At 36.4% G+C, this 26605-nt stretch overlaps 1 protein-coding gene across 5 annotated transcripts in view; it reads left to right on the top strand.

Moving 5' to 3' along the window:
• ZCWPW2 (zinc finger CW-type and PWWP domain containing 2) overlaps positions 1 to 26605 on the top strand; it is a 154916-nt gene that overhangs the window by 112104 nt on the left and 16207 nt on the right. For all 5 annotated transcript variants that reach the window (XM_086720593.1, XM_086720590.1, XM_086720595.1 and 2 more), the window contains 2 exons: positions 19118 to 19176; positions 20492 to 20559. In XM_086720593.1, the coding sequence (XP_086576719.1) occupies positions 19118 to 19176; positions 20492 to 20559 (127 nt within the window). The remainder of the gene's footprint in view (positions 1 to 19117; positions 19177 to 20491; positions 20560 to 26605) is intronic.

Raw genomic sequence — 26605 nt, 5'->3', positions numbered from 1 at the left:
TTGGCCACTCTGACTGGCGTGAGGTGATACCTGAGTGTGGTTTTGATTTGTATTTCCCTGATAAGGAGCGACGCTGAACATCTTTTCATGTGCCTGTTGACCATCCGGATGTCTTCTTTAGAGAAGTGTCTATTCATGTTTTCTGCCCATTTCTTCACTGGGTTATTTGCTTTTCGGGTGTGGAGTTTGGTGAGCTCTTTATAGATTTTGGATACTAGCCCTTTATCCGATATGTCATTTGCAAATATATTTTCCCATTCCGTTGGTTGCCTTTTAGTTTTGTTGGTTGTTTCCTTTGCTGTGCAGAAGCTTTTGATCTTCATAAGGTCCCAGTAATTCACTTTTGCTTTTAATTCCCTTGCCTTTGGGGATGTGTCGAGTAAGAGATTGCTACGGCTGAGGTCAGAGAGGTCTTTTCCTGCTTTCTCCTCTAAGGTTTTGATGGTTTCCTGTCTCACATTCAGGTCCTTTATCCATTTTGAGTTTATTTTTGTGAATGGTGTGAGAAAGTGGTCTAGTTTCAACCTTCTGCATGTTGCTGTCCAGTTCTCCCAGCACCATTTGTTAAAGAGACTGTCTTTTTTCCATTGGATGTTCTTTCCTGCTTTGTCAAAGATGAGTTGGCCATACGTTTGTGGGTCTAGTTCTGGGGTTTCTATTCTATTCCATTGGTCTATGTGTCTGTTTTTGTGCCAATACCATGCTGTCTTGATGATGACAGCTTTGTAGTAGAGGCTAAAGTCTGGGATTGTGATGCCTCCTGCTTTGGTCTTCTTCTTCAAAATTACTTTGGCTATTCGGGGCCTTTTGTGGTTCCATATGAATTTTAGGATTGCTTGTTCTAGTTTCGAGAAGAATGCTGGTGCAATTTTGATTGGGATTGCATTGAATGTGTAGATAGCTTTGGGTAGTATTGACATTTTGACAATATTTATTCTTCCAATCCATGAGCAGGGAATGTCTTTCCATTTCTTTAAATCTTCTTCAATTACCTTCATAAGCTTTCTATAGTTTTCAGCATACAGATCCTTTACATCTTTGGTTAGATTGATTCCTAGGTATTTTATGCTTCTTGGTGCAATTGTGAATGGGATCAGTTTCTTTACTTGTCTTTCTGTTGCTTCATTGTTAGTGTATAAGAATGCAACTGATTTCTGTACATTGATTTTGTATCCTGCAACTTTGCTGAATTCATGTATCAGTTCTAGTAGACTTTTGGTGGAGTCTATCGGATTTTCCATGTATAATATCATGTCATCTGCAAAAAGTGAAAGCTTGACTTCATCTTTGCCAATTTGGATGCCTTTGATTTCCTTTTGTTGTCTGATTGCTGATGCTAGAACTTCCAGCACTATGTTAAACAACAGCGGTGAGAGTGGGCATCCCTGTCGTGTTCCTGATCTCAGGGAAAAAGCTCTCAGTTTTTCCCCGTTGAGGATGATGTTAGCTGTGGGCTTTTCATAAATGGCTTTTATGATCTTTAAGTATGTTCCTTCTATCCCGTTTGTTTTGTTTTTAATTAGAGAAGTAGCATTGTGAAAAAAACAAAAAATAGGGGCACCTGGGTGGCTTAGTCACTTAAGCGTCCAACTTCAGCTCAGGTCATGATCTTATGTTTCATGGTTTCAAGCCCTGCTTTGGGCTCTGTACTGACAGCTCAGAGCCTGGAGCCTGCTTCAGATTCTGTGTCTCCCTTTCTCTATGTCGCTCGCTCCCCCACTCAAGCACTGTCTCTCCCTCAAAAATAAATAAGTATTTAAAAAAAATTTTTAAACACAAAAAACAGGTATAAACCCTTTCCCAGCTATAATTTCAATTTTATTTATTTTTTTTTCAACGTTTATTTATTTTTGGGACAGAGAGAGACAGAGCATGAACAGGGGAGGGGCAGAGAGAGAGGGAGACACAGAATCGGAAACAGGCTCCAGGCTCTGAGCCATCAGCCCAGAGCCCGACGCGGGGCTCGAACTCCCGGACCGCGAGATAGTGACCTGGCTGAAGTCGGACGCTTAACCGACTGCGCCACCTAGGCGCCCCGTATAATTTCAATTTTAAAAGAAAAGCAACTGTTAATAGTTTTATATACTTTATGCATGTTTAGATATAGGTATGTGCACAAATAAATGCTTATGAATAAATATGTATATGTATACATATATGTACTTTATTAACATAAATGAATTAAACTTTTTTCATTCAGTAATATATTGTGGGGGCGCCTGGGGGGCTCCGTCGGTTAAGTGTCCAACTTTGGCTCAGGTCAGGATCTCACAGTTCATGGGTTAGAGCTCTGCCTTGGGCTCTGTGCTGACATCTCAGAGCCTGGAGCCTGCTTTGGATTCTCTGTCTCCCTCTCTCTCTGCCCCTCCCCTGCTCACACTCTGTCTCCCTGTCTCAAAAATAAATAAATATTAAAATAATAATAATAATAATAATAATATATTTTGGACATCTTTTCAAGTCAGAGATTTATCAGGCCTTAACCCAGTAGCATAGCATATAATTTTATGGAAATGTCTTCATGTAGAACACTCTCTTGGACATTTAGGTTGATTCTGAATTAGTAAAATTATAAATAAAAATGCAGTAACATCAGTATATACAAACCTCTTTAAATGTTTCTGTAAATATTTCTACACTAAAAATTTCTAGAAGAGGGCTTGCTGTTTCAAAGAGTAGGCACATTTTAAATTTTGCCAAATTGTTAAACACTCCCATCCAAAATATTCCCCAACGTTATTTTTACCAATTACTGTCCTGTTATTAGTGTAAGAGAATATCGAGACTGCTTTAACATGCCAACTCTAGCCATTAACAGTCTTTTTTCTTTATAATTTGTTTTATTGTATTTTTATTATAAACTTATGTAATACATACTAGGGAAAAAATACCAAGGAATACAAAAGTGTTTAAAGCGGAAAGGATAAGTCATTTTCTTCCCGCTTGTTACCTCACCTCTAAATTTCAGGATTTCAAAATCTGGAAATAAGCATCCTTGTCCATTTTTGCACATTTGTGCAGAAATTTCAACAGAATAATTCCTATAAGTGAAATTGCTTGGGTAAATGATGTGGGTGTTTAAAATCTGGTTATATATAAGGAAAGATTGAAATATTGTTACATATTGAAGGAAACAAAAGGCCATAACAACCAAACATAATGTGTAATCCTAGTTGGATCCTGAAACAAAAAAAAGGACATCAATGGAAAAACTGATGAAATTTGAATTAGATCTTTATTTAGTTAAGAATTTATAGCAATGTTAATTTTTTGTTTTGATAATTGTACTATGATATGTGTAATGTTAACAACATTAGGGGAAGCAGGGTGAAGGATATATGGGAACTCTTTTGAGCTAATATGCAATATTCTGCAATTCTAAAATTATTTCCAAATAAAAGTTAAAAATTCTAGTAAAGTACTGTCAAATTCTTTTCAAAACAGCTATATCTGAATGTTCTTACCAATGCTTTTCTCACTCTCTTGCCAGCTTTAGATATCACCAATCTTTACATATTTGCCAATATTTAAAAGGTGAAAAACATGTCATTGTTACTTTCATTTGCTGTTACTTATTTTTTTATTTTAATGAAGTTGAGCATTGTTTAATGTACTTATTGGACATTATATTTCTTCTGAAAACTGCCTATTTATACTCCTGCCCGTTTCTTCCATAGGCTGGCCTCTCTCTCTCTCTCTCTCTCTCGATTTGTAGGTGCTCTCTTTAGTTATTGATCCTTAATACTTTGTTAATATGCTGCAAACATTTTTTCGGTTTGCCTTTTAAGTTTTTTTCTAGTTCTCTTGCTGTGCTTATATATAGTAAAACTTTTTCTTTTAGGACTTTAGAGCTTTTGTGACATGATTTAAAAGACTGCCCTTTATTAAAATATGTTATGATTCATTTCATCTTTCTCCTATTGCAGTTGGTCACACTTTGATGCAAATCTCTGTGAATATTGCTTCCTTTCCCACCACATGTTTTGTTTCCTTCTGATAATTCCCAGTAGAAGGATCCCTAGGACAATAAATAGGAACATGTCAGGTTGTTCAGTCTCACCAGCAGTGCATGCAAACGCCACAGTCATCGACAGGTGTTATTACATAAAGATTTTGTTGCCAGGGTACATCATACTTTATTCTTTTAATTTGCATTTCTTTGACTTGAGGTAAATTGTGCCTGAGTTCTTAATATTTTCTTACAAATTTATATGAACATTTTATTTATTTTTTTTTAAATTTTTTGAAAAAAAAATTTTTTTTTTGAGACAGAGAGAGACAGAGCATGAGCAGGGGAGGGGAAGAGAGAGAGGGAGACACAGGCTCCAGGCTCCGAGCTGTCAGCACAGAGCCTGACGTGGGGCTCGAACTCACAGACTGTGAGATCATGACCTGAGCTGAAATCAGACACTTAACCGACTGAGCCACCCAGGCACCCCTAGATGAACATTTTATATACTAGTAATGAAAATATTAATTTTTTGTCATAGTTTCAATATATGCTTGCTTTTCTGTCATTTTTTTTCCTGGAAATACAGAAGTATTTGTATGTGGTGTGCTCACATCTATATTTCTGAGATTTTTTATTTATTACTTAGCATAGACTTCATAGATAGGGACATGCTACCCCCAAATATGGCATCTTGGTATATTGAGTATTTCAAGCGGAAGGAATTTGTGAAATGGCAGGTGCAGGAAGGATTTTCTGACTTTCCCTGGAGCAGGTTATAAGAACCTCATGTGAGATGTCATCCCTAGACTGGAAGAAAAGGAGCATTCTTGCCTCTGAAGACAAAGGGAGCCCAAGAGGAATCTGAGGGAATAAGCCTTACTGCTTCCCACAGTTTACTGCAATTAGCTCCTACCCTTTCCTGTCCTGTCACATATTCCCATGACCTTCCACTCTTCAAGCGTAGCATAAAAACTCTCAGGTTTAACTGCTTCTTTGGGTCTTCATGTTCTTAATGAAGGCTCCTAGGTCACATAAAACTTAAATTAGATAAATCCGTATGCTTTTCTCTTGTTAATCTATTTTTTTTTTACAGGGGCCCCAACTGAGAACTTAGAAAGATAGAGGAAAAAGACATTTTTCCTCCCCTATACTGCTAGTTATTCCAATACCATTCATTTAATTTTTTTTTTAAGTTTATTTTGAGGGAGTCAGAGACAGTATGAGTGGGGAAGGGGTAGAGAGAGAGGGAGAGAGAGAATCCCAAGAAGGTTCCATAATGTCATCGCAGGGCCTTACACATGGCTTGAACTCACGAAACCATGAGATCATGTACTGAGCCAAAACCAGGAGTCAGATGCTTAACCTGAGCCACCCAGGTGTCCCTCCGATACCATTTATTGACTAACAAGTAATCTTTCCCTTCTTTACTGTTTTGAATCTTCTTTATAATGTATAATATATCTTCTTCATAAAGTAATACATGACATTTAACATGTCAAAATACCTATTTCTATATCGATTCATCTATCTGGTCTCTGTATTTTAAGTTTATTTATTAAGTTTTGAGAGAGAGAGAGAGAGAGAGAGAGAGAGAGAGAGAACATGCACACACCAGCACAGGCAGGGAAGGGGCAGAGAGAGAGGAAGAGAGAGCATCCCAAGCAGGCTCTGCATTGTCAGCACAGAGCCCAAGGCAGGGTTTGAAATCACCAGCCATGAGATCATGACCTGAGCCATGATCAAGAGTCAAATCCTCAACCAACTGAGCCACCCAGGCGCCCCAATCTATCTGGTCTTAAAACAGATTTCAAATTGCTTTAATTATTGTTTATCTTTAATGTGTGAATTCGTGATCCTTCATGACTGTAATTTTTCAAAAATTGTTTTCCTGGGTTTTGTCTGTTTACTTTTCAGATTGTATTGTGTCTGTGTATACGTGTGTGTATGTATGTATATTTCTGTTTTCTGTATATTATGATGTTTTGCCATTTAAAAAAACCTTTCTAGTGGGTGGACTGCCCCTTTTAGGTAGCAAAGGGTACATCTTTCATAGGCAAACCAACCAGTCCCAAACCCATATCCCTCAACCACCTTCTTACCAAACTCTGAAACATGAAGCCATTATTTCCATTGCCCTAAATCATCCCAGAATCAAGTACCAGGCAACTGGAGACCATTCCCATAGGCCAGAGCCCTCCAGAATTATTCAAACTAGCCAATCCTGAACAGTTCACCCTACCCTATCTTGCCTTTCCTTTAGCAGCCCCAATAAAGGCACAATTTAAATTTTTTTTTTTTTTTTTTTAGCGTTTATTTATTTTTGAGACAGAGAGAGACAAAGCATGAACAGGGGAGGGCCAGAGAGAGGGAGACACAGAATCTGAAACAGGCTCCAGGCTCTGAGCTGTCAGCACAGAGCCCGACGCGGGGCTCAAACTCACGGACCGCGAGATCATGACCTGGGCCGAAGTTGGCCGCTTAACCGACTGAGCCACCCAGGCGCCCCAATAAAGGCACAATTTAAATAGCTTCAACTACACACAAATGAACTTTAGAGTTATTTAGTGAAGTCCCAAGAAGAATTCTGTTGAGATGATGATTGGCATTGTAGAAAATCTCTGTATTAATTTAGGGAAAAAGTACATGTTTATAATACTAAATAAATGCATGCAGAAACATAACTGTCTATTCATTTCTCTTTAGTTTTTTTTTAGTGTAAAATTTTATATATTTCTAATTAAGGCTATCTCAGATATTGTTACTAATTGGAAAAGGATCTCTTTGTCATTTGGCTTTCTAATTTGGCTTATATACAGAGATTATAATGTGCATGTATGGGTATCTTTTTTTCCTAACACTTTGCTTTTATTAATGCCAAGACTTTAACTTGTAACACTTTGAAAGACAAAATTAATGATCACTCTCTTGATTTATACATTTCTGTATGAGGAAATTAAGCTATTATATTTTCTGATGAAAAAAATATTTTCCCCTAAAATTATTGCAAAAATTCTTTATACTAAAGCAGGAAATTTTCATTAGCCCAGTTTCAGTATAAGTTGCTTATATTTTATGACTAGATGTCTAAATATTTGTGTTAATTAATAAGCTTGCTGTTAATATGGAATTCATGTACTGCAACTCACTTGATTCACTAGCTTTATATGCATCTTTCCCCAAAGATAAATATTATAATAGATCCTTACTGCTGGCTTCTAGCCCCAGGCAGAGAGAAATCTCTGAAAAGAATAGTAAGCAGAAGAACCCCTTGGGAAGAGTCACAGTCAGAATTCAAAACTCATTTGGTTTCCTTTTGGATTCTTTGTGGGTGTCGTTCACCTTTCTGTAGACAGGCCAGTGTTCCCCAAACTTGAATCATTCAGGTATTCTATCACCATTTTGCCATTTTCTATATTGTTAGTTACTACAGTTTTCTTCATTTGACTTACATTTTTCTTAATTTAATTTTTGATTGAGGTAAAATTTAAACACAATGGAAGATCTTAAGTGTAGAGTTTCATGAGTTTTTAAGTGTATACAATCCTGTAACTACCATCCCTGATCAAAATAGAGAATATAGGGGCACCTGGGTGGCTCAGTCTGCTGAGGGTCAGCCTTCCGGCTCAGGTCATGACCTCCCAGTTTGTGAGCTCAAGCCCCACATCCAGCTCCCTGCTGTCCTTGCAGAGCCCACTTCTATCCTCTGTCCCCCTCTCTCTGCCCCTCCCCTGCCTGCGCTCCCTCCCAAAATCAATATATTTTTTAAAAAAGAGGAATATATTTTTATCACCCCAAAACATTTCCTAATCTAAATTTTAAAATGTAATTGTACTATTTTGTTGTGCATTTGCATTTTTCAAATACATATAAATATATATTAATGTAGAAAATCATCCATTTATCACTTTAAATCATCTTTTTATACTAATTTCAATTATCCTGTACCACTATAAAGCAGTGTTGTGAAATAGACTTCCAGGGAAGTGATTTTTTTTTTTAAGATTTTATTTTTAAGTAATCTCTATTCCCAACATGGGACTCAAACTCACAACTCTGAAATCAAGAGTTTTATGGTCCCCCGATTGAGCCAGCCAGGTGCCCCTGGTTTTTAACAAGATACTCTTTAGTAAATTAATAACTAAAATGCTTAATTAGTTTGTAAGATTTCCCTCTTTACCTTGAATTACAATCTATGGGAGTTCTATAGGTAACTATTAGCAGTAAAATACTAAAATTAGAAAATGGATTGATCTTGGATATCCAGAGCTTTTTTTTTTTTTTTTTTTTTTTTTTTTTAATTTGAGAGCAAGAGAGAGTGCACCAGTTGGGGAGAGTGGCAGAGGGGGAGGGAGGGAAGCAGGGAGGGAGGGAGGGAGAGAGAGAAAGAGAGAGAGAGAGGGAGAGGGAGGGAGAGAGGATCCTAAGCAGGCATCCACACCCATCTCCATGTGGGGCTCAATCCCATGACCCTAGGATCATGACCTGAGCCAAAATCAAGAGTTGGACCCTCAAAGAACTGAGCCCCAGAGGTTTTTATATACCACTTATGAGAGCAAACAAAGATCCCTTGACTCAGAGTACCTGTTTTCTGGTGTGAATGATTATATTTGCTCCTTAAATTTTTGAACAAAGTTTACTTTGGGACTTAAATATTTGCCTAACTCTTTCTCTGCTTTGACTTTCAGTCCATGGATCTGACTTTAGCCAAATTTCTCTCCTTGTCATTCTAATAAGATGGTCAGTGGGAGTTGGGGGATAGGGGGAAAATGTGCCTTATCTTCCCTGGAGATGAAGCAACAGTGTCCTAGTGTGAAGGTCATGCATGCTATTCTCCAAGTTCACGGGGCTTGCTTGCTGTGGAAGATGTGTTGGCTAGCAGCTGGCTATTCAAGGCATCTTTACCATCTCAGGGCTGTTGGGCTGCCTGTTGTTGTTGGGGTTGTAGTTCTCAGGGGTGCTGTAGAAGGTGCAAGTGGAGAGGAATATTGGTGATGCTTTCTTAAACCAGTAATTTTTCCAGTGCAGTGATTATCTGAGAAAATTCAAGGTTTGTTATGCAGATGTGGTACTTGGTAAACAGAAATTTATGTTTATCAATAATTTTCTCTCTTTTAAGAATTGTTTTTGTCCCAATTACTGAAAACAAACAAAAAGTATCATTTTTGAATGTTGACACTAAAATAATAGAAGTGTTGAACAGAACAGTTTTTGCTTCTGTATACATAATACCCATTTAAACATTCACTCAAAATATTAATTCACTTGGAATTTGAGTTCTTACATACTTAAAAAAATTCAAAACTTTTCAACTATTACTCTCTCTGTTTTCTACTCTATATTTTAATGTTGATTCAGAAGGCAATAGAGATAATTCTACAAAATGTGATTGCTCTTTTGTTAAGAACAAAAATCTCTTCATGTTGAGTCCTGGTTATCACATGAAGTTTCTAGGTATTGTCCTTTTTGTTATTTGGAACTAAAGGTTATGTTATGCAGCTTTCTTCCACTTATTTTGCTGATTATATTCATTACAAGTATTATCTTTTCTTTCTGATTCGGAGACCCATCGGTCACATCTCCAACATCAACCTATATACAAGATGAATCTGTTTTTCTTCTAAAGCTTGGAATATGTCTCATCCGCCATCACCTTCCTTATCCCATTCCATTAAAACCAAAAACAATGTTAGTAATAAATAGAGAGTGGTTATTGATTTAATGTATAATAGGAATTTGAATAATGAGTTTGTATTTTATAGACTGTAGGTATTGCACTAGATATTAAATGATCTTTCTATGCCTAATAGTAATAACTACTGTTTTTCTATTTGCAAAGGGAAAGAGTTATCATTGGAAAAAATAAAGTGTCAGTGAAAATTAGGAGAATTTACTCATAACGTATTAGAATTCATCTGTAATTTCAAATTTATAAACATTTGGCTTCTTCCAACAAGCCTTCCAACTTTTCATTTATATTAGACAATACAACCCTCTTGCCTTCTTGAAGACCTATAAATTATTACCTTTTAATCCCTTAAAATTATAATGACTTTGAAATGATATTTATCTTTCTTTTTGCTTGTGTATTTAACACCTTCACTTTGATCCCAAAATAATTTGCTGTATCGTGAAATACATATATTAGGCACACATCTTAAATCTGTATGCCCCCCACATAGTGGGGACATACATAGTCATACAGATTAAAGGGAGATATATCCTCCATGCCCTCCCATGAATGTAAGTGCAAGAATGTCTTCCATTGCAACTTCTGAAATCCTCAGAGAGTTGATTTAAAGACTTGGATCTAGGGGCGCCTGGGTGGCGCAGTCGGTTGAGCGTCCGACTTCAGCCAGGTCACGATCTCGCGGTCCGGGAGTTCGAGCCCCGCGTCGGGCTCTGGGCTGATGGCTCAGAGCCTGGAGCCTGTTTCCGATTCTGTGTCTCCCTCTCTCTCTGCCCCTCCCCCGTTCATGCTCTGTCTCTCTCTGTCCCAAAAATAAATAAACGTTGAAAAAAAAATTTTTTTTTAAAAAAATAAAAAAAAAAAAGACTTGGATCTAGACAAAATTTCTTAAAGAATATTTTTTTTTAAATTATGCTCTTGTGTAGAGTCTATGTATTCCAACATAGAAGAGAGATCATCTTCTTTTGCACAATGCTGAGGATAAAGGCTCAGAAGATTTGACAGTGTCCATGGGTCAAAGAATCAGGCTGGTTATCTTTACCACTCAAGCTGATGGAGCAAAGAAACAGATAATGAAGCTCTCAATGTTCATTCTTTTATCCAGAACAAAGGTGTAATATGGGTACTATAACCATTGGATGCTCTCATGCATCAGCTTTTTTAGCATTTAATTGAAATGCAGGCATACCTCATTTCATTGCATTTTTTTCTATTGCACATCACAGATGTTGTGTTTTTTAACAAATTGAAGATTTGTGGCAACCTTGCATTGAGTAAGTCTATTGGTGCCAATTTGCCAACAGCATTTGTTCTCTGCCTGTCTCTGTGTCACATTTCGGTAATCCTTGCAATATTTAAACTTTTTCATTATTATATTTGTGACACTGATCTGTGTTCAGTGACCTTTGATGTTACTATTGTAATTGTTTTGGGGTGTCAGAAATCATGCCTGTGTAAGACGGTAAACTTAATTGGTAAATGCGTTCTGACTGCTCCAATGACCATCCATTACCCTCTTTGTCTACCATCCCTGTCCTTGGGCCTCCCTATTCCCTGAAACGCACAGTATTGAAATTAGGCCAGTTAATAGCCCTATCGTGGCCTCTCAGTGTTCAAGTGAAAGGTAGAATTACATGTCTCTCACCTTAAATCCAAAGCTACAAATGATTCAGCTTAATGAGAAAGGCCTGTCAAAAGCTGAGACAGGCCGAAGGTTTGGCCTCTTATACCAAACAGCCAAGTTGTGAATGCAAAGGAAGAGTTTTTGAAGGAAATCAAAAATGCTACTCTAGTGAACACATGAATGATAAGAAAATAAAACAGTCTTATTGCTGATATGTAGAAAGTTTAGTGCTCTGGATAGAAGATCAAACCAGTCATAACATTCCCTTAAGCCAAAGCCTAATCCAGGCCCTGTCTTCAATTCTACAAAGGCTGGAGAGGTGAGGAAGCTATAGAGGAAACAGTTGAAACTAGCAGAGATTGGTTCATAAGGTTGAAGGAAAGAAGGTGTCTTTATAACATAAAATTGCAAGGTAAAGCCGTAAGTGCTGATGTAGAAGCCATAGCAAGTTATCTAAAAGATCTAGCTAGCATAATTTATGAAGGTGGCTCCATTAAGCAACTGATTTTCGCTATAGATGAAATAGCCTTATATATAGTGGAAGAAGATGCCATTTAGGACTTTCATAGCTGGAGAGAGGTCAGTGCCTGGCTTCAAACCTTCAAAGGGTAGGCTGACTCTCTTCTTAGGGGCTATTGTACCTGGTGGCTTTCAGTTGAAGCCAATGTTCACTTACCAGTCTAAAAATTCTAGGGCCCTTAAGAATTATGCTAAATTATCTGCTCTGCCTGTGCTCTGTAAATGGAACAACAAAGCCTGGATGACAGCACATCTATTTACAATATGTTTTACTGAATATTTGAAGCCCACTGTTGAGACATACTGCTCAGAAAAAATGATTCCTTTTAAAATATTACTGCTCATTGACAATGAATATAGTCACCCAAGAGCTATAATGGAGATGTACGATGACAGTAATGTTGATTTCATGCCTGCTAATTCAACATCCGTTCTGTTGCCCATGGGTCAAGGAGTAATTTCAACTTTCAAGTCTTATTATTTAAGATATGCATTTCAAAAGGCTATCGTTGCCATAGAGGGTGATTCCTCTGATGGATCTGGGCAAAGTAAATTGAAAACCTTTTGGGAAAGATTTACCATTCTAAATGTCATTAAGAACATTTGTGATTTATGGGAAGAGGTCAAAATATCAACATTAACAGGAGTTTGGAAGAAGTTGATTATAATCCTCATGGGTGACACTGAGTTATTCAAGACCTCACTGGGGAAAGTCACTGCAGATATAGTGGAAATAGCAAAAGAACTAGAATTAGAAGTGGAGCCTGAAGATGGGACTGAATTGCTGTAATCCCATGATAAAACTTGAACAATTGAGGAGTTGCTTGTTATGGATGAGCAGAGAAACTGGTTTCTTGAGATGGAATCTACTCCTGGCATAGATGCTGTGAAGATTGTTGAAATGATGACAAAGGATTTAGAATAGTACATAAATGTAGCTGATAAAGCAGTGGCAGGGTTTGAGAGGATTGACTCCAATTTTGAAAGTTCCGTTATGGGTAAAATGCTGTCAAACAGCATCACATACTACAGAGAAATTGTTTGTGAAAGGAAGAGTCAATTGATGTGGCAAACTTCATTGTTGCCTTATTTTAAGAAATTGCCACAGCCATCTCAGCCTTCAACAGTCACTATTGTGATCAGTCTGCAGCCGTCAACATCGAGGCAAGACCCTCCACCAGGAAAAAGATTAGGTTTCACTGAAAAGTCAGGTGATGATTAGCATTTTTTACCAATAAAGTGTTTTTTTAATGTTTATTTATTTTGAGAGGGGGTAGCATGCATGTGCACATGCAAGTGGGAGAGGGGCAGAGAGAGAGGGAGAGAGAGAATCCCAAGAAGTCTCCACCCTGTCAGCGCAGACCCCTATGTGGGACTCGCTCATGAACTGTCAGATCATTATCCAAAACCAAGTCGGGTGCTTAAGAGACACCCAGGTGTCCCTAAAGTGTATTTTAATTAAGGTATGTACATTGTTTTCATAGGCATAATGTTCTTGTATGCTTAATAGACTACAGTATAGTGTAAATATAATTTTTATATGCACTGGGAAACCAAAAAATTAATTTGACTCACTTTATTGCAATATTCACTTTGTTGTGGTGGTCTAGAACTGAACCTATAATATCTTCAAGGTAGGCCTGTATGTCAATTCTGGGAAGTCTTCCTTAGAGACTCTATGTTATCCTAACATTCCTCTTGCTTTAGGAAAAACTATGTGCAAATAGGAATTGTTTGCAACTGACTTGGATTCTTAGAATATCAAAATAGAGATGAAAGAATCTAATTTACTGGTACCATTTAATCAGATAAACAACTGTGACATAAGTGCTGCTTTTCATGGGGGTCTTTGAGTCTCTAGACACCCTGTTTTTATTGGCTTTTAGTATTCTTAATCTCTTTATAGGTATAATTGAAATCTTTCCTATTTTTTTAAAAACCATAGTGAATTTATGTGTTATATCCCTGCTATAGATAGTCAAAAACTATTAAAAAAAATTAAGTCCAAGACTTTAAAAATTGTCAGTGAAGTAGCTAGTCATAGAGTTTCTTGAAGTATGCTGTTACTTGTATCCTCAGCCAGGATTGGGAGGTGTTAATAGAAAGTCTTTCATGCCTTCTATTTAAGGTGGTCTAGTGGTCAACTTCTATTTTTAGGGAAAATATTCTCCTGTGTCTCAGCTCACTGCTTGAGTACACACTCCAGTGTTTTCTCTGCTAAGCCCCTCAAAGCAGAGAAATCCACAGTACTTTAGTGAGAACTTAGACATGGCTAAAGATAGTGCAGGGGACAGCAAGATATTTATAAATCATATTGCCAAGGACTGATCTCTGATATTGTCCAAATCTTGCAGGAATACTGAACTCTAGTGAGAGTGACTGGACTGGAGCATATGGTAATTGACTGACATTTATGTAAGAAGCACTAGATTTGTATTCTATTAAAATCGTGTTTAAAATAGAGCCAGAAAATGATTATTTAACTTTCCCCCTTTTCAAAGAAGATTGAAAAACAATCATTATCTAGGTCCGAAGACTTAACTTTATTATTTGTACTCTCCAGATACTCAGATTAAGTAATAACCACCACTTACAATGCTGCATAAAACTGGTTTTCATCCTTATTCCAAGCATACTTTCCCAGTAGATTTTCCAAAGGGAAATGAGAATATTGGCATTTCCTTCTATATGATAACTTTTGACAAGGAGTTTGTGTACATTATTCAAGGCACAGATTCATGTTTGGAAATTCTGTCAAAGTAAGCATCTCTTTAGTGATCATTGACTGATAATTACTCTCAATGGAAGGTTACAAAACATATTTATGTCTTCTATGAGCATAAAATGCTGAATCAAAATTTTATATCCTCAGATTTAACACAGCTAACAAACTTGTTCTTCTTAAAAATAAAATGATTTTCATTTAGATGAATAGTGATTTAAGGAAATGGACAATGTCAAGTCACTTTATGAAGATTATATAAATCTGATGTAAACACAATTCCTATGGATTATCTGATCTTGGCAATTAGAGGCACTTCTATCACTTGCAATTCAAGCCAGTAATCCTAATTATCATTATATATATGTACACACACACACACACACACACACACACACACGTTTTTTCGCAGTAAATGGCATTTGCCCTCTTTATGTATGTCTCTTGTTTTTTTTAGATCTAACAAGAAAAGGATTAATACTTGCTTTGGTTTCCTTATAATCAATGACAATATATAACATATTTGTATGGATGGGTGTGGGCTAGATAGACTAATGCCTGAAAAACTCCAGTTTGCATACAAGTCATCTGAATAGCTTATTTAAATATGGATTTCTGGACCCCACAGTAGGCCTAGGATGGACATAAGAATTTGCATGTCTAACAAACTCTCAGTTGTTGCTGATTCTCACATGGTGGTCCTGATTCTGAATAGCCTGGGGCTCGACAACACAGGAGAATCAGCAGTGTAACACAGGAAGAGAAGTGGAAGGGGTGGAATAGATAAAGATTATAGTATCTAGTTGTGGGTGAATAGCAGCCCCCAAAAGTACCAGGAACCTCAGAATGTGACCTTATTTGGAATAAGGATCATTGCAGATGTAATTAAGGTAAGGATTTTTATATGAAATCATCCTGAATTAGGTGGATCCTAACCCAATGAAATTGTCCTTAAGGGTCTGTCCAGGGGCACCTGGGTGGCTCAGTCAGTTATGCATCTGACTGTTGATTTCAGTTCAAGTCATGATCTCCTGATTTGTGGGATCAAACTCCATATTGGGCTCTGTGTTGACAGTGTGGAGCTTGCTTGGGATTCTCTATCTCTCTCTCTCTGCCCCTCCCCTCCTCATTCTCTCTCTCTCTCTCTCTCTCAAAATAAATAAACATTTTTTTTTTCAAACACACACACACAAAAGAGTCTGTCCATAAGAGACATACTTCTATCCTACAGCCCTATAACAAAATCAATTTCTGATGCTTTACCAAGTTCATGGTAATTTGTTATGGCAACCTTGGGGAATGAATGGACCATAAGTCCAACCATACCAAAGTGCTAATAAGTTCCATTTGTCAAATGCTTTAAGGAAAAAGGATAGAATTCTGACACTAATCCAGTGGAGCAGTCTAATAGGTTAAACAAACAATGATCAAACGTAGACTAATTGTTGAGTACGGTTAGATACTTTCTGGCATGGTATTTAATTTCATCTTACCCCTAAATGCTCTGAGGTAGTTATTTATTTATTTATTTATTTATTTATTTATTTATTTATTTAAGCAGTAGTTGTAAAAGAATATCCTGAAATGCAGAATAGCCATTTAGTTGGGAAATATTTGTTAAGTGTTGACTTCATACCAGGCTCTTGCTAGATATTCCAGTGGTCAGTGACTTACCAAAAGTGATACAGGTAATAAGTACCAGGGATTAAATTCAAATCATGATCCTGTCATTCCAAATTTAGTGTTCTTCTCCATCACGTCATATTTTATCAAAGCCCTGGAGCAGGAAAGCACAGGACATTTGGTGATACTGACTAGTTCATTTTGGCTGCTGTGGAATATTTAACAAAGTAGGAAGGAATTTATTATCTCTAACAGAAATCTTCCTGATTTATGGTAGCTATTTAACAGTATTTCTTTCTATTAATACCTATGAAATAGTTTGTACTTTGTTACCTTAATCTTATTTCCCCTTGTAGCAACGCTTTCACTTTAAACTCAAATATGCACATACTTTAAGCTGATCCTTAATAATGAGTTAAAAATAATAGCTGTACATTGTCTTTATAGAGATGTAGATCAATGATTTAGACAATCTAGTTCCATATACCTTTTTACCTTATTTACTTTCATATATATATAAAACAAATGGTGGAAAAAATATTTGAATATTAACTTGAGGTTGAAGATCACAAAAAAACACCTATTTTTTTGGCATCATAATAATATGAATTCCCTGAGTGTTTTTTTACAAACTTCCCTTGAATGATTATTAAGGTGTTTAAGCTATTTAATAATGTTTGAGAGTTATTAAATTCAGCCTTCATCTCATTATAGTTAATGCGTTTGAACATAGCAATATGAATGGCACTCTGCTAGCTGCTAAACATTTAGTATGTTAGAAAAAAAAAAATCCCACCCTTGCAGTGTGGATACTTAATTCAAGATCAGTAAAATTAAGATCAGTGTAACTATGAAAGATTTAGACAAAATAGGCTGAGACACTGCTCACTTTAGCAGGTAAAAGTGAAAAGACAAATAAAAGAAGGTAACAAACATAGAGGTGAAAGTGGCATTGAGGTTCTGTCTTAGGAAATGAGGGTGAATCGTACGAATTCGTTAAAAGCCTAAATCGACAAACAGGACAGTTCAGAATGGACGGGAACACTGACACTGTATTCTCCTTGTGATATTTGTGTTTATTGTATCTCTGTCTGAACACTTACTCATTCATTTGTTCCACGAACACTTTATCTGCACCTATGGCATGCAGGGTATGGCATGGAGACAAATGTACTACCAAGTGAGAAGCTAAGTCACATATACCAGTAACTAAAATATGAGAAAAGAACTCTGACCTAAATGACATAGATCATAACTCTTATGACAGAAAGGTTTATGGGACAGTATAAATTCTTCTACATCTATGAATTGATTACAAATTTTATTCACTTATCTTTTGGGGTTTGATTTCTTAATGTATTTTAGTCAGTGAGTATGGCTCTAAAACAGCGGTTACTATTTTTGAGGCTTCCTTTGTGACCAGGAGGTGGTCAAATTTGTAAATGTTTCAAGCTTGAAAACAATATGTATTCTTTAATTATTCAGTGCCAGTTTCTATATGTGTTTATTAGATTCAACTTATTATTTGTATTGTTGAATTCTCCTGTTTCTTTGCTAATTTTTTTGCTTTATAAGTTTTTTATGAGAAGTAAATAAAAATATCCCATTATAACTGTAAATTTATCAGTTTCTACTTGTAATTCTTTTCTGTTTTGCTTTATGTATTTTAAGGCTAAGATTTTATGTATAGACAGGTCAGAACTGTTATACTTTCTAGGTGGATTGTTTCTTTTTGCATTAGGTAATAGCTTTTTTTTTTTATCTCTGATTATGCTTTCTTCTAACAGTAATATTGCTACATTGGGTTCCTTTTGCTAGTCATTGATATATTCTATCTCTTTACTTTCCATTTTTCCATGTCACCAAGTTTTTGAAAAAATTATACCTTTATTGAGATGTAATTTAGTCACTCTTTTTAAGTATACAATTCAGTGGTTTTTAGTATAATCACAGTTTTGCAACCAAGATCACTTTATAATTTTAGAACATTTTTTCATCACCCTAAAAGAAAACCTCATACCCATTGGCAGTCACTGCCCATTTCCCACCTTTTCCTAGTCCCTGGAAACTACTAATCTCTCTCTGTCTCTATGGATTTGCCTATTTATGGACATTTTGGATAAATGGAATCCTACAACATGTGGTCTTTGGTTCTGACTTTTTTCACTTTTCGCTGAGCAAAATGGTTTCAAGATTCACCCATGTTTAGTATTTTTTAGTATAATTAGTTATTGTTTTTAAAGGTTAAATAATATTCCATTGTATGGATAGATCACATATCATCTCTCCATTGATAGTTGTTTCTACTTTTTGACTATTATGAATAATTATGTTGTGAACATTTATATACATTTTCTTGTATGGACATAATAGTTTTGTTTCTTTTGGGTACATACCTAGGAATGGAATTGCTGAATCACATAGCAATTCTACATTTAGCATCTTGAAGAACTATCAAGTTATATTCCAGGGTGGCTCCACCATTTCACCTTCCCTTCAACAATGTAGGGAGGTTCCAATTTCTCCACATCCTTCATCTCGTCTTTGCTTAGACATTAAAATCCCAAGCCCTTTGGCCCTATCCTGGTATACACTTTTGGTAGGCCTTCACCATGTCAGTTCCTATCTATAGTTTTGCATTCCACATGTTTCTGGCATCTGAATAGTTCTTTCTTTTTTAAAGGTCATGTATGTATAAAAATGTAAAGATTGTTTTACTTTGTATTATTATGTGTCTGTGAAGTGAGGAAGGGAAGTAGATATGGGAGATAGGAATTCATATTGGATTAGTCTACCATTCCTGGAAGTTGAGAAGATTGGTGTAATTGTAGTGACTATGAGGTGGTTGACTTAGAGTTATAGGTGTGGTTGAGACCTACAGGTCAGAGTTTTTCTTCTGGACTAAATTACTTGGGCCATTTGGACTCATTATCTTACTGAACTCATCTAGTCTCATTTGAACTAATTCATCCTTTTGTTGTTATTTTATAGATGCAAGTTTCCAGAAACACTACTGGCAAAAAGAAACCAAAATTTAGAAGAAGGATAAGGTATGGGTTTTTTTTAATTGAAAAGTATTGTGATGAAATTGAAGTGTATGTAATAGATTTAATTATTATGACATTTACCCCTGATTCTTGATTCCTTTTCTCTAGGGAAGCATTAAAATTTTCTAAAAGAATTAAGGTGATAAGTAATAGTCTTAGAAGTATGGAGAAAGCTTTATGTTTATATAAATATGTTGAACCAGAACAGTATAAGATTAATATCATGTGAGCAACCATATGCGAAGCAGGTGTTTAGTTTAAAATAGTGCAAACCAGGGGCGCCTGGGTGGCGCAGTCGGTTAAGCGTCCGACTTCAGCCAGGTCACGATCTCGCGGTCCGTGAGTTCGAGCCCCGCGTCAGGCTCTGGGCTGATGGCTCGGAGCCTGGAGCCTGTTTCCGATTCTGTGTCTCCCTCTCTCTCTGCCCCTCCCTTGTTCATGCTCTGTCTCTCTCTGTCCCAAAAATAAATTAAAAAACGTTGAAAAAAAAAATAAAATAGTGCAAACCAGAAACAGGCCTTTATAATGAATTGATAAGCCACCAATGACAAGTTTTAGTGTTTATCACTGAACCAACCATACAGTTTATTTTTTTGATGAATGATAATTAGTGCTGTATTAAGAGTAGTCCTGCTCAAAGACAAATACTGGCTCTGATATGATAGTCCTCCTCTTATTCTTTGTCCTTTTTCAGAGGATGAGTAATTACCTTTTTTAAAAAGACTTACTGCCTTATCTTAGTTATATTTCACAGTAACCTCATCAAATAGGTAGGGGGTATGTTATAATCATCTCTATTTAAAAGATGAAAACTTTATGACTTAGAGAAATTAAGTGGCTTTCTCAAGATCTTATGGTTAGAGAAAATACATTTGAACAAATGTTTTCTAACTCTAAACCAGTGACACAGGTAGTGGAAAAAGCATGGATTTTGCAGTCTGAAAGAATTTAGCCCTGTCATGTTCAACCATTACCTACATTGTCAAATTTCTCAATTTTGCAGAGCCTCAGTTTCTTTATAAAATGAGAGCAGCAATTACTTAGTAGGTTTTCGGGGTGAGAATTACATAAAAAAGCCTATGTAAGGTACTTGGTAGATCATTAGTGCTTTTCACCTAGTGAGGGCTCAGATCAATATTATTCCCCTTTGGTTTTTCACTGCATCATGCTGCCTTACTGTATTAAAAAACCAAGGAAAATTACCTCAAGATAAAGAAATATATTCATAATTTACAATGATCAATGAATATACATAAATGGCCATTTAAATATACGTGATTAATCTTTTGAAACTAATTCTGTCAAATCCTTTTTCTAGGAAACCTATTTTAAAATGCTCTTTCGAAAATGTTTGTTCAGATGACGCCATGTCAAAGGAAAATGTGGGTATGTGAAGGCCTGTCCTGCTTCTGGTTCTTATACCTCTAATTCTACCGAATGTAGTTGCTGTTCTTTGAAGAAAAAAAATGTTGTACATATATACATATAAGAGAACTCTTAGTGAGTCATTTTGGTATTAATTCTCATACTAGGTATTTGGGTTGTCTTTGGGTTTCTATTCTCTTGCATTAAATTTGGCTCTGTCATGTATTTAATTTCTTTTAAAAATAAAGCACCAGCAGTTGTGGGAGGAAATACCTACATCAATACATTAAAATTCAGACCTCCCCATTCCAAAATTATTGGGGGCCTAGGAGTGCCAATGGGAGGGAGAGAAGAAAAGCAGCAGCTTGGGGCTTCCAGCTGAATTAATTGCCACTGGCATTAGAACACAGTAGGGTGAATGTGGGGAGAAAGTTTAAGCTTTCAAAACCACTTTACTCTTCCTTCATTTTTGTTAGTCTTGAAAAGTAGGCAAATGCTTATTTGCAAGATGGAACTTTGGCAGCCACGCAAAGAGGTTTCAAAGCCCATTAAACCCCAAGAAGTTACCCGCACCATACTCCCTCTCCTTTGTGGCCACCCCCAGGTCCTATGGCACTGCCTTTCAAATGGCTAAATCAGCCATTCATTTTTAGTCTTATCAAAAGAAAGGAAAGCAGTCAGAAGAAGGACAGAGTGGTTATTTTTTTAAAAATCCTTTTGTTCCTGTCCTAAACCGCCACAAAATTCTGTTGTTTCTATCTCTTCTTAAGTGTATTCTGCTGCTGCTTTCCTGCTAACTCAGGTGCCTTTTCTTGGCCAAGTTGTCCCTTTGCCTCCCATGATTAGTTCAGATATTGCTGTGGAAAGGCAAAAGTCTGCTCATCCCTGGACTGAGTTCCCACTAGGAGACCTTGCAGCTGAGGGCTCCAATGCTGGGATCCGTTCCCCCTCTGACTCAAATGGGCTACCTTGGAAGAAACCCCAGGACATCACAGCCATGACTCCATTGACTGGAAATCACTCTTCTGTGTAAATACATCTCCATGGATATCCACTGATACCCTTTTAGGAGTCTCACATTCTGAATGGCTCTCAAGTCTCAGTAGTTAATTGTTCAGACCGTGAATCTGATCTGTGTCTTACTCCTTCTTCACATTTTGAACAACTAAAAAACAGAAATATCTAGTTTACTGTGTTCTTTGCAAGAGCTGACTACTTCTGGAAAGAGTGGTTCTTCTTCAGTAAATTAACCCTCCTCAGTTTTTTTACCCCTACTCATATTTCCATGGATCCCTTGATCTAAGTCTCTGATATCACTCCTTTTCTTCTTAGCCTGAGGTAGGATCAGTCCTTGATCAAGTGAAAATTCTACCGTCTTCTTCTTGAATGTCTGCCCCACTTTTTGGAGCCACTTTCCTTACACTCCCAAGTGCTAAAGTCTCCCAGCAGCCTACTACCCAGATTTGCTGTTCCTTTCTAGTTTTTAAGCTCTACCCATTTCTTTTCTCTGTCCTTTAGTTAGAGATCAGGAGGAGAGCTAACTAAGTGCTACTTTACCTGTACAAGTATCAGTTGCTTCATCTGTAATAAAGACATGCAGTAGAAGCCCTCTTATCCAACAAGGAGAGAATTTCTGGAAATTGATAGAAAAAATTGAATAGAAATTAATAGAAAATTAATAGAAATCATTAAATATTTTAAACTGTAGCCCATGGCTATATAGATTTAATCTAAGAAATAACTACTTGTGGAGCATATCTATGTTTTGGGGAAAATTAGTACCAGGAATATTATGTACTATGTTTGTATTGTCCCTATAACTCTTTTTTTTTTTTCAGTGTTTATGGACAAGAAAATTCATCTATGATGATGAACTAATAATACCAACACCTGTATCAATTACTCTGTGTCTTCACTGTTCTAAACACTGTGAATATATTAGTTTATTTAGCCCTCACAAGAGCTATATAGGATAAACAGTTAGATATTATTATATCCCCCATTTTATCAATGGGGAAACTAAGGCACTTAAGAGGTTATATGGTATTTCTCAGTCACTATCTTCCTTTTTTTAATGTTTATTTATTTTTAGAGAGAGAGAGACAGAGTATGAGTGAGGGAGGGACAGAGAGAGAGGGAGACAGAATCCTAAGTAGGCTCCAGGCTCTGAGCTGTCAGCACAGAGCCCAGTGCAGGGCTTGAATCCAGGAGCCGTAAGATAATGACCTGAGCGGAAGTCGGAGGCTTAACCGACTGAGCCACCCAGGTGCTCTTGTCACATATCTTCTTAAAATTAATCAAAGTGTGCAGCTGTTTCCTTGGTTGCTTTGAGTATCAGGAAACTTAAAGCGAAATACAGGGGGGTTGGGCACAGTACTGGTAGTTGACCTAGGCACTTTTAAAATCTCATTATTGCCCTTTGTATCCCCCTTAATGAATTGGTTTTGATTTCTTTTGGTCTTTTGGTTTTAGTCATTTGTTTTGTTGTATCATTGTTTTTTGTTAGAAAATACCTCCTTTATTCTTGGGTAGTAAACAGTCTATAAAAGTTTAAAAAAAAGATTGGCAGATTACCCCAGACCAACTGATAATCTATGACACTCATTATCAAATTAGCAAAGGATGTGTTCATCAGCCACCTGAGATAGATAAGCATGGAAAAAGATGGTTAATCTAGGAAAGGTCTGGATCATGGGGTGAGCCCCAGGGGAGCATGAAGACCTTAGGGGCTGAGGCTGGGAGGTAGAAGGGGGACAGGGAGACAGGTGATTTTTTGCTGCTCAGGACAAACTTTGCCCACCTACTCTTGGTTTGGAGTCAGCTTTAGCCTCTAGGGTAAAAGGTGGGGTTGGCCCACATGCCCCTTTCCTAGAAAGCTCCTTGCCTCCTATTTCTGTTTGTGTCTCCAGGAATGGTGCTCTCTTCTTCATTACATTCTAACTTGTACTGTACTCATCTCTACATTTAAATTGTAAGCACACAAGAGGAGTGTTTGTGGTTATTTAATAACAAAACAAAACCAAGTACTTTTTCCTCCTCCTCAGCCTCCTTCTGTAAGAATGCTTTCAAAATTTCAATATTGAAATGACCCTGCAAATTTATTTCAGATGATATTTTTCAATACCAGCTTTGGGGTATATAAGGAAATAAACAGCTTCTTTAAACATTTAGTAGAAAAATACAGATTGGAGAAAACCCCATAAGTATACCTTGAAGGCTTTTAAAATAGTGACTGATTTATTTAAGAGACAAACAGTAAGCTATTTCTTATCAGGAATGGAAAAACTACACAGATTATTTTATAAAAATTCATTTTTAAAATCCAGGTATGGACTTCAGTATAAGAGATATATTTTTCTTACCTTTTTAAAAAAAACTTTTTCTGAGTGATGGAATAACTGTAATGCTACCACTTTACTCTAAACAGCAAATTGAAACAAGTCAGGGAAACCACAGGATAATCAGTATTGATAGAAGATGATTGGTCATGCAATCAGCAAAGGCATTCATTCTGCCTCTATCTTTGGAGGATATCATTGGCCAATTTTGATAACCTAGTTGTACATTACAGTAACTGCTATTTCTTGAGAATTATTTTTGAATTCTGTCAGTTTATAATATAGAAATACCTATTTAGAAAAGCAAACCTCCCATTGCTCTGGAAGCAGAATTTGACATCAATCAAGTTGGTGTTATGAACCCTAGTTGATTTATGAAGTCATCCATTACTTTGTCTACCCTTTGAGCAGAAGGCAGTGTACATATTTTTCCAGATCACTTGAAAACAGAGAGCCTACAATGCCATTTGGCAATGACATTCATTATCATAAATTGATTGTATTTTAGCCTAGCCTTAGAAATATAAAGATGTTTGTGTCCATTTTTCCTTTACAGTATAGCTCAAAATTCATCTTCTCAACAGTGCATTAAATGTCAGTATCAATTTCCATAGACTCAGAATATAAAGTAGGAAAACACAACATCTGTAAGTGGGACTGGAGAATCAGTCTGAAGATAACCACAAGTAGTTGTCTGTTCAGTAACAGGTTACTAGTAAGAAATCTATCATAAAGAGAAGTCAATTCGTTAAACAAAATAGCTTCAATAAAAATGTACATTCCTCTAGAAAATCCTGATTCGGTAAACATGGGTTGCATTCATGTATTTTTTTAGTAAATTCTCCCAGTGATTCTTATGCCCATCAAATTTTGAATAGCACTGTTTTAGAATGCAATGATTAAAACTCTGTGTTCTTACGCTTTACCAATTACCACAGAACACATATCTATGTGGACACAACTAACATGTCAGCTACAGTTTTTGTTTTGTTTTTAAACATAGGAACTGATTCTAAGGTGTGCAAATGGCATATCAGAAAGCTACTTTCAAACTGTTTGGAAAGAAGTCTTCCATAGAGAAAACCTGAGATTGGCTAGGAAGAGATGATGGCCCGGAAGGCTCGTTGGTCAATGCCTGCTCTTGAGTCCCTTGCCCTTTGTAGGCACATAATTGATATTTGTTGACTGAGTAAAAAAGTACTTGGGACAAGTGATAAGTACTGACAGAAAAATTATTTTTGTAGACAAAACTGTGATGTGAAAAATGTTAACTAAAAGTTTTTTTTTAATACTGTAGTGACAACCAACAAAGGGAAAATTTTCTATTTCATAACCTCCCATGACTTTGACACTATTATTTAATAACGTTCTAGCAGAATTTTAAACTTTCTTTCTTACGAGTACTAGATAAGAGGAAATTACCAACAAAGAAGATTCTAATAAAACATGGATTCTTTTGAACTGGAGGAAACAGTGCATAAGACTTTTCACATTAATAATCTCTGGTTTTTACCTTTAAACATGCTTAGTTTACAAGGATACTTCTGTGTGTGTGTGTGTTCACACACACACACATAAAGGGATGCATATACATATGCAATCTTCCTAAACATGATTAGTTAGAAGAATTCTAAATATGTTCAACAATTAGATTAAAACTGAATGTTAGTGCTGAGAATGCCCTGCTTGCATATTCACTGATAATAGGTTAGCTCCAAAGCATATGTCCTGTGTGGGTCTGTTTTCGTGTTCCATGAACTTTTAGATGTTCTACGTAGTGGGATTTTTGGTGTCCTGCCAAAGAATGGTGGATAATAGAGGGTACTATGTCCAGTTTTTGTCACCCGAGTGGAAAATAATGGGGTGTGTATTCATGGCCTTTCGCTTTGAATTGTGTTGCCTTTGGAACGACTTCTCAGATGCTCCATCTGTCTGTTGTGCAGGACAGCAGGCCACATGTGGCTTCCTTTCCTTGATTTTTACTTCAACAAGTCTATATGAAACAGAAATGTTTATTTTATTTAAGTCAGGAATCCAACTGCATGTTATTAATCAGTAGTTGAGTCTATAGAGTTATTCAATAGGAGTTCATTTCTTTTGTGGGGATATTATTTTATGTCCGCAAATTCAGTGAATTCATGTCATAGTAGTACACACACACACACAAATTTTGTAAGTGTGGTATTTAAATATATATATATATATACACACATATATATAATACATATATTAGGCAATTAAGATGTGTTGGTATTCGGATTAGGAGTAGACTAGCCTGTGTTTAGCTTGACCACTTAATTACATCGTCTCTCCTTTTAAACAGTAGTTTTAATAGTTTATTGTAGGCATGGCAAACTGGCCCACAGGCCACTAGTTTTTGTAAATAAGGTTTTATTGGAACATAGTCACTCTCATTTATTTAGGTACATGTGTATGGTCTGCACTATAGCAGCAGAATGAAGTTGTTGTGACAGAGACCACAAAGCCTGCAATATTTACTCTGTGTCCATTCATGGGAAAAGTTTGCTGACCTCTGGTTTATAAAAAACAATTTAGTTTGGCCCTGATTTAAAAAAAAAAAAAAGCAAAACAAGACACTTCTAGTGAGCTTTTTATGATCTACACATAGCAAGAATATCACGTACATTTTGACAGGAATAATTGGAAAATATTCACCTGGAAATCCTTAATTATTTTGCATTAAGCAGAGGCCATATGTGAGAACTATA

The sequence above is a fragment of the Puma concolor genome, chromosome C2 (genome assembly GCF_028749965.1).
Source record: "Puma concolor isolate L17-30 chromosome C2, mPumCon1.1.hap2, whole genome shotgun sequence".
Taxonomy (NCBI): domain Eukaryota; kingdom Metazoa; phylum Chordata; class Mammalia; order Carnivora; family Felidae; genus Puma; species Puma concolor.
This window is presented reverse-complemented; position numbering and strand designations above follow the sequence as displayed.